Here is an 11733-nt window from a genome sequence, read left to right as displayed (position 1 = left end):
CCCCGCCTCCAGCGCCTTGCAGGCCAGGCCTCCCCCTGTGCCCCTGTGGGCATGAGAACACCCGGCCCTTCTGGAAGGTAGGTTTTATTAAGGTTCTTTGAGGGAAGAGCATAGCGTCGAGGTGGGGAGGTCAGGGCTCCTCTAGCTCGGGGTGGGGAGATACATCACAAAGCATGTGGACAAGCCTGGTACCACCCAGGGCTTGCGCTGCAGCCCAGGGCTGAGTCTCCCATCCCAGAGAATAAAGCTGAGACAGGGAGAAGCCTGTCTCTCTCCATGTAATTATCCCGGGGCTTGCCTGGTGGGCAAGGACTTATCCGTTGTATATGTGAGTGACTGGGTGTGCAAATCTAATCACTGTATCGCAAGAACCATATGAGCTGGCTCTGTGTTGTCGTCGTCACCATCACCTAAACGTTCATTCTGTGTAAGGCAGGTACCGAAGTGGTAGCCTGTCATTTCCCTGGCATAAGGTGGGTGATAGTTAATATAAAATTAATGGTGTGTAAGTTTTCTCACTGTTCTACAGCTGTGCCTTCAGAGGATCACATTACCCTACAGTAGGCCTTTCTCTGGTAATTGGAGAAACTGCCTATCAGTCTGTCATCACTGTAAGTGGTTTTTAGACAAATGTAACAATGTTTCTCATACCATATTATGAATATGACTGTAATACTGTATGCCATAAAATTTTTATAACGATTCATTCATTAGATAGGCTAGGCTACCCTGAAGCAATCGTATTGCTGCTTCTTTGTTATCAATGTGTATTGTTATCAATACATGCATCATTATACCTGTAAGTAAATATGAATTTCTTTTTCACATGATCTTTTCATTTTTGATGTCTAGTCTTAGTGATGCATATAATCCCTACAGTGCTTTGTGTCATATAAGACAATACTGACGTCCTTACAGGTGATTCATCTTAGAAACAATGTAAACATACCGTGTCAATATATACAGTGCTGTAAACATATTCTCTTGTGCTTATAATTTTCTTAACATTTTGTTTTCTCTAGTTTACTGTATTGTAAGCATATTGTTGATAGTACATATAACACGCCAAATATGTGCCAGTCAACTGATTATGTTATAAAGGCTTCTGCTCGACAGTAGGCAGTTATGTTTTGGGGCAGCCAGACGTGGTATGTGGATTTTCAACTGCACAGGGGGTCAGTGCCCCAACCTCCCTGTTGGACCAGGGTCAACTATTCTAGGACACTATTCTAGGACACACGTTCACACAAATGCAGGTCAATCCTTCCCATCTGCACGTGCCCACTCATGTTCTAGAGGCACATGGGAGCCCAGATGTGCATCGACTGTTCATAACATCGACCTGTTCATAGCTGTACCCTGAGGTGGAGGCAGGCTGGACATGCACTGCTCCCAGCAGCCACACTCCCCTGCATGGGGTGGTGCAGATGTGCATGTGTGTTGAGCACACCCAGCTCCCACCAGTGCCAAGGAGGAGGAGTTCCCACCCAGAGGAGGTGGGAGGGCCAAGGCTTTCATCCAGGGGTCAGGAGCACCCCTATCCCACCAGCAGACCACAGCCTAGCCTCCTCAACTCACAGCTTCCTGCCTTCTCCCCAACAGAACTCCCATTTTGCTTAGGTGGCCCTGCACGTGGAAGCACTAACCCTCCCTGAAGCCAGTCAGTCACACCTGGCACCTGCCAGCACAGTGTAGACAGAATTTACTGGGGAACGTGTCGTGTCTCAGAAAACATGAGCCTGGCGTAGAGGGGAGTGGGGGTTGGCCTTCTGCCTTCTTCTTCCTTGGACGTGGACCTGATGCCTGAAGGTGTCAGAGCCAGCTGTACACTAAGGATGGTGGAGGTAGGGTCCTCGGCACTTTAGGGAGTCGCCCACTTCTGGCCCCTTGTTCTGAAAGCATCACCCCTAGTTTGTCTCAGCCACTGTCTTTGGTTATGTGTAGCTGGGTATGATCATATCCATCTTACAGATGGGAAACTGAGGCTCAGAGAGAAGGGACTTTCTCAAGGTCACACAGCCAGGGAGTGTGCTAGAGTTGGGGATGGTTAGAACACCCACACCCCCCAGGCCCCAAGGCGTTCAGGTTCCCCGCCAGCTGGGAGGCAGAAGGGAGGGGCTGGTTACCTGGGCGTGGGGCTGCTGTCACTGCCCTTGCAGGAGCCTGAGTTGCTGCTGCTACTGAGAGAAGAGGTGCCGTAGGCATCCCGCACACTCACGGGTGGAGAGGTGCGCCTGGAGGCAGGGAGAAGAGGCAGGGGGTCGTTCTGGCTGGTGGGCAGCTGCGGACACTGGGCGAACACCGCCAGGCCGCTGCGGCCCAGAGGGCCCCCACTTTGGGGTCACCGCCGGGGAGAGAAGCAGAGGGGAGAGTGGGGGGACAGAACAGACAGGGGTGACAGAACAGACAGTGCAAATGAAGATGGAAAACCAGGAGGCAGGTCCTCCTGGCTCCCCAGGACAGAGGCGGAGGCTGAGCAGGGCTGTGGGCCAAGGGTGGGGCCCAGCTACCCCTAGCGAGGGTCCTCAACGTCCAGGGTCCCTCAAGCCAGAGGGAAAGGGCCCTGCGTGAATTGAGACGGAGGTGGAGAGGACCGGGCAGGCAGGCATAGGGGCAGGAGGAGGGGCATGCGTGGAGTCTGGGTGAGCCCAGGTGGAAGGCTACATGCTGTCTTTGTGAGGATGGAACAACAATATTAATGATGGGAAGGATCCAGTGGTTTAAGTCTTCAGAGAACTTTTCTATCCACAGTGTCATCTGAGCCCTTAAATAGTTCCTGAGGCAAGTGTCAGCAAGCCCATTTTAAAGACGGGAAAAATGGGGGCAATGACTTGCTCCAAGACAAGTGGGTGGTGGACTAGAGGCAGAGACCCCCTCCCCCCACTTTCAGAGGCCAAGACTCTGGGCAAGGGGGAGACTCACCTGCGGGATCCACCAGAGGCCCGTCTACCGCCTGGCAGGGACATGGCCATGAGGCTGCGGGTCCGGGTGAGGGGCGGGATGGGCTGTGTCCCCGGGGCTGAGGAGAGAGGGCGGGTTGGGGGGGCCGTGGGGAGGGCCGGGCCCGGCCACGTCATCCTCTCGCTGGGGCCGCTGCCCGGCATGGCTTCTCCTCTCACCCTTCAGCAGGACACTCGGGGCCAGGCAGGGGGCTGGCAGGCAGGCTCTGCCCACGACTGCCTCCACCAGTGAATTTAGCAGGCTCCCACCACCCAACTTAAAATCACGGTCGTCAGAGCCTCAGGACGGCCAGAAATCATCAGTCCAGCCCCGTGTCCTCAGATGAGTGGATGGTGCCCCAGAAGAGCAAAGGCCTCCCCCCAGGTCACACTGGCACTGGGGCAGGGCCTCCTGGTTGCCTCAGCCCAGCACTGAGTCTGGCTGTGAGCCAGGGTCCCTGGACCCCTGACTCTCAGACCCCCACCCCTGTGCTGGTCAATCCACCCTCCTCCTTGGAGGGGACTGCAGGCTGGAGGACTCCTGGAGCATCACCAGGAAGCCCAGATTAGGCTGGGCTAGTCTTGACGTCCTTCCCAGGGTGCCTGTTGGTGCGAGGCTCAGGGCTTCCCGTCTATAGGGGAGACAAGACAGACCAACACACCAGCACACGTGTAGAAAGACATATGGATACACATGAACATGAAAAGGTACCGCATCCCTGCCATTCCAAGGCGTGCCGCACAGGGCTCAGTGAACATGCTCAGGGGGCCTGTCCACAATGCAGGGCATGCAGCCCTTGCCCGCCCCACCTCCACTGCCCACATGCTACACACAGGCACGCCTGTGCCCATCCATGCAAATGCGCATGCTCATTTTGGGATGCACGAGGAACTCAGGGCACAGGCTCAAAGCAAATGAGGAAGGAGACAGATGGGAGAAGAAGACACTCCCCCACCCATTCAGAGCATCACTGTAGGCTGGACCCAGTAGGAAGGGACCATGCCTGTGGAGATCCATCCTCGGCCCTCTTGACAAGTGGGTAGGGAGACTCAGATCTGGGCTCCTGCCTGGGGATCCCTCGGGCCCTTTCCTGGGTAGGGGCTTGGGTTCTGAGGGCAGCCCTGCAGAGGTTTAAGGGAGGGAGAGGCCCCATGCTGGGCTGTGTTGGCTGTTGTGGGAGGTCTGTGCTGGGCTTCAGCCCAAAGCCCCTAAAGGCCAGGGAAGGGAATGGGCCTGGACTCTTTGCAGCCAACATGCTAGTTCTGTGCCAGCTCCAGAGACCCCAGTCCCCTCCTTCTACACTCAGAGCAGGGACTAAGGACAGTCGCCTGGGTTACAGGACTCGGCCGAGGACACCGTGCACTGGACCTTCCTCCATGCTGGGAGAGAAGCCGTTGCCAAGCCCTACTCCACGCCAAGACCCCGTGCTAACCACGTTACGTACATTACGCCATCGACTCCTCCCAACAATCCTATGAGGAAGTGCTGTGATTAGTCCCTTTACAGATGAGGAATCTGAGAGGGAAGGGACTGCCTGAGTCCCTGCCCCAGTGTGGCAGGGCCAACACCTGAGCCAGGCCAACACCAGATGCTGAGGGGCTGGATCACAAGCACGGATCCCCTGCCCAGGGCACCACCCCTTCCCACATCAGGGCCTCTGAGGATCCCGGCCGCCCTGGCCAGTGGCGAGGCTGCCTCCTGAGCAGACAAAGGTGCTGCTCAGGTGGCCTGTTTCCTGGCTGGGACACAGACATGGTCTGTTCCCTTGAGGGCCTGGACATAGCCAGCATTGTCTGCCCAGAGGTGTCAGGTGCCAGGTACAGGAGCCGCCGGCACCCCACCTGTTATCTGAGCTGCTCGACCTGACTTGGCAATGCATCCCACCCACCATGCCTCAACCACCCAGGCAGGCCTCCTGGAACCGCAGGGCTGGCCCTCAGAGGAGGAACCGTGGGCCAGGGGCTGGGGGGACAAGGGTGCCCCTTCATACTTGCCAGGAGGCCACCAGTGTCTTAACACCTCCTAGGCACAGGAGGGCCTCAGCCAGGAGCATGGGGGAGGGGCTGATTGTCCTTACTCGTGGGTGGACAAGGGCTTCAAGGATCACCTGTCTTTTTTCTTTTTTTAATTGGAGAATAATGGCTTTACAATATTGGGTTGGTTTTTGCCATATAGCAAAGTGAATCAGCTATATGCACACACATACCCCCTCCCTTTTGAGCCTCCCTCCCACCCCCCACCCCTCATTCTACCCCTCTAGATTGTCACAGAGCATGGAGCTGAGCTCCTTGTGCTATACAGCAGCTTCCCACTAGCCATCTATCTTATGGGATGTATATATGTCAATGCTATGCTCCAATTCATCTCCCCCTTGGTCATCTGTCATCGACAGACCTCGTCTGTCTGCTACCAGGTGACCATGCTGAGTGCTATTATGTGCCTTGGCCCATTATTCAAAATAAAAATCCTTCGAGGCAGGATCTGTTATCACATTTGGGTCCAAGGTCGCACAGCTGCACGTCCAGTAGACCCTGGCCTCTAGCCCCAGTCAGCCTGGCTTCACTGGCCATCCTCCCGTCATCACTTCTGGCTTTTGGGAGGATGCTGTGCCTTCAGGAGGACCTTCAGAGAGGCAGGACTCAGAGCTGAGGCCAGGTCTCGCTCTTCCAAGCTAGCTCTGGTGAGTGTTGCTAAGGAGCTTGCAAAGCCTGGGTGGAGCTCTAGGCTCCAGTCCTGGGAGGCAGGCACCAGGCCCGCTTTGCCTTGGAGCTGCGTGTGGCCTTATACAATGAAGGCTTTGTCCCCATTCCTACCTTGCTTGGCAACCAATCCCACACCTCCCTCCTCTCTTGCTCCCTCTTCCTTCCTCTCTGGCCTGGGGAGGGGTGGGGCAAGGGGATGGCATTTGTACCTGGATGGAGCCGACAGTCTCCTGGGAGGCCAAAGACAGCCATTCATCTGGGACAGAGGTGGAAGTGGCATTTCCCCTGCTGGGATGAGACCTTGCAGGCTGGAGTCCCTCTGGGAGGGCAGAAGATACCCAGGCCCAAAGGGAGTCACCTCCCCAGGATCTAGCCCAGAAGTGTTGGTGAGCACCCTGTGCTCTCTCAGGTCCTCCCTCCCTTCTGAGCCCCAGAGAGGAGGTAAGTTGCCATGGCGTTTGTTGCCATGCCAACTGCTTGGCCTGGAGTCCTGTAGACCTATCCCAAGGTGGCCACTGGAATGGAAGGTGGAAAGGAAACCCCTAAATGTGGGGAACTGGGCTGACAGTCGCCCATCATCTCCACCCCAAGGTAAGCCCAGCCCCATTTCCCCATCCTGCCCACACCTTGACAACCCTGTTGGATCCACCCCTCTCATCAGTCCCTCACACACCCAACAATGGGAGCTTGGGAGATGGAAAGAGTCGGAAATAGTCTAAGCAATCTGGGCTCAAATCCCAGCTCTGTCATCCTCTAGCTGCCTGCCTTGGGCAAGTCATGCCACTTCCCTAAGCCTCAGCTTCATCATCTGTAGGTATAACAGAAAGCTCCTCATATGGTTACTGTGAGGATGAGATGGGATAATTCATGCACGGGGGCTTAGCCCAGTGCCCACCATACAATAAACACACAAAAATGGGAACTGCCAGGATTTGGGTAGTAGGTAACTGCAGTGCAATGTGAGCTTTGAAAGAGAAACATTCAAGGGATAATAGTGGCTTCAGGAAGGTCAGGGAAAGAGTCTTCAGAAGGAAATTTACACTGGGCCTTAAGGGGTTAACAGGGGTTCACCAGGCAGAGAAAGCGCATGGGAGGGATGGAGAAGCCTGGGCAAAGGCGGTGAGTAGTTCAATAGAACAGCGTGGCTGCTTGGGGAAACTAGGGGGCCTAGTGGAGGCAGGGGCACAGCGGGAGTGAGGCTGCAGAAGGAGGTGGGGCCAGACCACACAGCGCCACGAAAGCCAGAATCTTGTCCTGTGGGCAACAGGGAGCCATGGAAGGGTCTTAAAATGGGGATGGACATGATCAGATTTGCACTTTAGAAAGTCCTGCACGTTTGTGGACCATAGCTGGAAGGGAAGAAGAATCGAGGCAGAGAGACCGGTTAGGAGGTTATCAAAAAATTAGAAGGGCCTGATTCAGGGCATGGGCTTCCCAGGTGGCGCTAGTGGTAAAGAACCTGCCTGTCAACGCAGGAGACATAAGAGATGTGGGTTCAATTTCTGGGTTGGGAATACCCCTGGAGGAGGGCATGGCAACCCACTCCAGTATTCTTGCCTGGAGAATCCAATGGACAGAGGAGCCTGGTGGGTTATAGTCCATAGGGTCTCAAAGAGTCAGACACAATTTAGCGTGAATGAATGCAGGGCAGCCCAGGAACAATGGAGAAAAGGGCATGGGGTCTCCTGGAAATTCATCAGAGGCCCCCAGTTAAGTAAAACTTAGGGCATAACTCATTTTTTTTTCTTTTTAGGTAAGAATTGGATTTATTTAGAGAGAAACACTCCACAGACGGAGTGTAGGCCATCTCAGAAGGAGAGAACAGCCTAGCGGAAAACTCTTGACCATGGCATTCAAGGCCTTCTCGTCTCTACCCTGTCCAGCCAGCTCTCAGCTGCTTGCTGGCCCCCGAGGAAAGCCCTGTTTGTTGCTCCATGTCTTTGCAAAGGCCGTCTGCCCAGCCAACAGCACCTGCCCTGCCTTGTCCTCATGCGTACGCTGCACTCTGTGTTAGGGTCTGCCCTGCAGGCCTTTCCTCCTGGGACTCCATCAGTCACTTACTCTCTTGACCACTTAGCATGCCATGGCTTAGGTTGAAACTCAGGGAACACCACCCTCTGGGGAACTTCATAAAAATAAACACAATCAACACACAACAGTTAGTAACACAATGAGTTAAATAGGCACATATGATAGACCAAGTGGTTGGATTAGATGGTCTCCAAGACGGTTCTGGATCCAACATTCTCTGCTTCTAGGGCTGTGAATTAAATGACAGAGTCCTAATTGATGCTTTTTTCCCTTTCAATGACTAGAACCCCTGGGTTTCAGTTTCTCCATCTGTAAAATTAGGAAGCTGCATTCTTCAAAGAGAGACATGATGGCATTTTACTCAATCAGTGAGTCACGGGGGAGAAACCAGGCATTTGGGTTAATTTAATATACTAGCTAAGTGAAAGTCCCTGTATGTACCATAAATTATCCTCCGCCCCCCCTCCTCCAAAGAATTAGCCATCAATAAAAGAAGAAAGCTATCCAAAAATCCAAGGGAACAGAACAATCTGTGTCTGATGACTCAAGCCTCTCCCAGCTGTGGAAAGCAAAGCAATGCAACCTACAGACCAGAACTTGGGCAAAATCCTCTCTCTGCCAAGACTACACCAGAAGGCAGAACATTCCACCTGTCAAGCTGCAGAGCGCCTGGTGCTCCTAGAACGCTAATGCAGAGAGAAGCGGCAGGTGGAAGACGGGCCTGGGAGTGTTCCAGCCTCCCTCTCTGGATCTCCAGGTTAGTGCTCTGAGCGCTGCTTATGGCTGAGGGGTTTGGTAAACTTCCCCTGGCTTCAAAACCTCATCACCCACTATGCTTCTCCACACTGTCAGCAAAAGCCAGGACCTTTCCTCCTGGACACGGAAAGGGAGGCGGTAGCAGCACGTCTCCTGTCTTGTTTCCTACACAGGCTGCCTGCAGAGCTGGAGCCACAGAGGCAGCCACTGGACTCCTTCTCACTCTGGCGACCCCAGCACAGCATAGGGAAGACCCACAACTTGGCCACACACTGCGGAGGCTCTCAAGGCAACCAGGATGGGAGTGAGGGTGGAGGCGTCTGCTATGCTGGGTAGTCTCCGGTGGTTACACTCAGATCCCAGAGCTTGGAGGGCATGGAGCCCAGTGGTCTTCAAACCACCCAGAGAACTTGCCCCTGGGACTGCAAGGGGCTGTGGGCTCAGGCCTCCTTCCCCCTTTCACCTGGAGAGGCTCCTCTTGTATCTATTCTACCTGTGGAAGGTCCAAAGTAAGACTCCTTTTTTGGGTTTTGCAGGTTAAACATCTATGTAATGTATATTTTCCATGATGAGATACTCCTTCATATCCACTAGGATGGCTATAATCAAAAACACAGATGATAATAAACAGGGGTGAGGATGCAGAGAAATTGAAACCCTTGGGTGTTGCTGGTGGGAATGTAAAACAGTATGGTACAGCTGCTGTGGGAAACAGGCTGGCAGTTCTTCAAGAAGTAAAACATTGAATTACCAAATGACCTAGAAGTTCCACTGGTGGGTATTTACCCCAAAGAATAGAAGATGTTCAAACAAAAACTTACATAGGAATGTCCATAGCAGCATTGTTCACAACAGCCAGAAGGAGGAAATGACCCGAATCAAATGTCCATCGAAGGATGAATGGACAAAAAGTATGGTTTATACATTTGGTGGGATATCATTTAATCAGAAAAAGGAGTGAAGTATTAATATATGCAACAACATGGATGAACCTTGACAGTCTTATGCTAAATGAAAGAAGCCAGACACCAAAAGCCACACACTGTGATTCCATTTGTATGAAGTGTCCAGAACAGGCAAATCCATAGAGATAGAGAGCAGATTAGCGGTTGCCAAGGGCTGGGGGAAGGAGGAGTAGGGAATGACTGCTAGTGGGCATGGAAGTGATGAAAATGTTTTAGAATCAGAAAGCAGTGACAGATATACAACTTTGTGACTATGCTAAAATCCTTTGTATCATACATTTAAAAGTGTGGATTTTATGGTATGTAGCTATATATCAATAAAAAATATAATCTATATAATATTTATTTCAAATGAACTGGTATAAAACGACAGGCATGGTCCAAGAAGGGGAAGGGAATGGCCCAGGATGGCTCTGCAAGCAGAGACCGGACAGGGACCAGAAGCAGTCCTCCTGTTCTACCTGACTTCAGGCCGCCGGGCCCAGGGCAGCTGCTGCCCTGGTGCCCCTGAGAGCCTGGAGGAGACGGCGACCGAGGCTGCCCCTTTTGAAGGTTTGGAATATCCCCAACTCCATCTGGTTCTCACAGATTCCCTGTGGAGGGAGGCCAGGTGGAGACTGATCCATGGACACATGGGAAATCTGAAGCTGCAGAGCTTTTGAGATCACTCAAGGTCACACCTGGACGTCTAGGTCTCAAGTGCCTGCATTTCTACTGCATCATGAAGGTCTCACAGCGCAAGAGATCTGGGACATGTATTGTTATGCTGCATGAAAAAGCAAAATTCTAGTTTGCTGGGAGATCCTAAAATACCGTGGTAGACATGCGGGGTTACATCCCCAAATCCTGTGCTCCTCATGCTTCCATAAAAGGAGGACATTGCAGGTGGAGAAAAGGGAGGCCTCACACACTCTTGGTGGCAGTGTAAAATGAGGCAGTCTCTGAGGAAAACAGTGTGGAAGTTCCTTAAAAAACTGAAAATAGAACTACCATATGATCTAGCAATTCCACTCCTGGGTATATATCCAGAAAAACCAGTGACTTGAAAAAACATAGGCACCCTAATGTTCAACAGCAGCACCATTTACAAGAGCCAAGACATGAAAACAACGCAAGTGCCCATCAACAGAAGATTAGATTAAGAAGGTGTATGTGTATATATACGTACACACATAAAACGAATCTTACTCGGCTGTAAAAAGAATGAAATGTTGCCATTTGCAACTGTGGATGGACCTAGAGAATATTATGCTTAGTGAAATGTCAGAGAAGGACAAATCTGTGATATTACTGATATCTGCAATCTAAATAATAATACAAATGAACCTATATACAAAACAGAAATATACTCACAGATATAGAAAACAGACTTGGAGTTACCAAAGGGCAGAGGGAAAGGGAAGTGACAGATTAGAGGCTGGGGTTAACGGACACAAACTACTGTATATAAAATAGATAAGTAACAAGGATGTGCTGAAAAGCAGTGATCCCCAGCCCTTTTGGCCACAGAGACCAGTTTCATGGAAGGCAGTTTTTCCATGGACCAGTGTGGGGAGATGGTTTTCAGGATGATTCAAGCTCATTACAGTTACTGTGCACTTTGTTTCTATTATTATTAAATCAGCTCTGCCCCAGATTAGATCTGAGGCATTAGATCCTAGAGGTTGGGAACCCCTGCTGTCAAGCACAGGGAATTATACCCATTCTAATAACTTAGAATGGAATATAATTGGAAAAAATACTGAATCATTAAGCTGTACATCTGAAACTAACACAATAGTATAAATCAACTATATTTCAATAAAAAGATGATAAAATAATACACTTCCTGAGACAAAAAAGTGGGACATAGAAACAGGAGGTTAGCAGAGCAAGAATGATTATTCAAAAAGAAATTCTTCATATGTCTTCTCCCTAACCAGCATAAGTCTCTCCACGTCCCTCCAGGAATCAGCCGTGTGGGCAAAGGAGAAGCCCTCATTGTGAGGACCATTGTGTTCAACTCTTCCAACAGCTGTTGGCTGCACCCTGCTCTCTAGACCAAGTGCTGTGTGAGCCCAGCACTGAGAGACCCTCAGCCCCCCAAGCCATATCACAGGGTCACTGTACGGGACCTTGGGCCCTTGACATGTCTGAATCTCAGCTGCCACACGTGTTCAGTGGGAGCCACCCTCCTGACCTTGCCTGTCTCTTTAGGATCCAACCAAGGCAACGAATGCAGCAACGGAGGAGGTGCTTAGACAAACAGAAGACAGAATATTTTTTGCCATTACTACGAATATCACTACCTTGAAGGGATCTTCTGTCCTTTTTCAGAGGTATTATTCTTTGCTTTATGT

General features: G+C 51.6%; 1 protein-coding gene across 2 annotated transcripts in view; it reads right to left on the bottom strand.

Moving 5' to 3' along the window:
• Window positions 1–11733, bottom strand: part of SNPH (syntaphilin) — a 39648-nt gene that overhangs the window by 4913 nt on the left and 23002 nt on the right. For both annotated transcript variants that reach the window (XM_010841790.1, XM_010841789.1), the window contains 3 exons: window positions 2923–3019; window positions 2127–2234; window positions 11–15 (listed from right to left, as the gene is read on the bottom strand). In XM_010841790.1, the coding sequence (XP_010840092.1) occupies window positions 11–15; window positions 2127–2234; window positions 2923–2972 (163 nt within the window). In that variant the 5' untranslated portion in view covers window positions 2973–3019. The remainder of the gene's footprint in view (window positions 1–10; window positions 16–2126; window positions 2235–2922; window positions 3020–11733) is intronic.

This window comes from Bison bison, unplaced genomic scaffold (assembly GCF_000754665.1).
Source record: "Bison bison bison isolate TAMUID 2011002044 unplaced genomic scaffold, Bison_UMD1.0 scf7180017864167, whole genome shotgun sequence".
Classification (NCBI taxonomy): Eukaryota; Metazoa; Chordata; class Mammalia; order Artiodactyla; family Bovidae; genus Bison; species Bison bison.
This window is presented reverse-complemented; position numbering and strand designations above follow the sequence as displayed.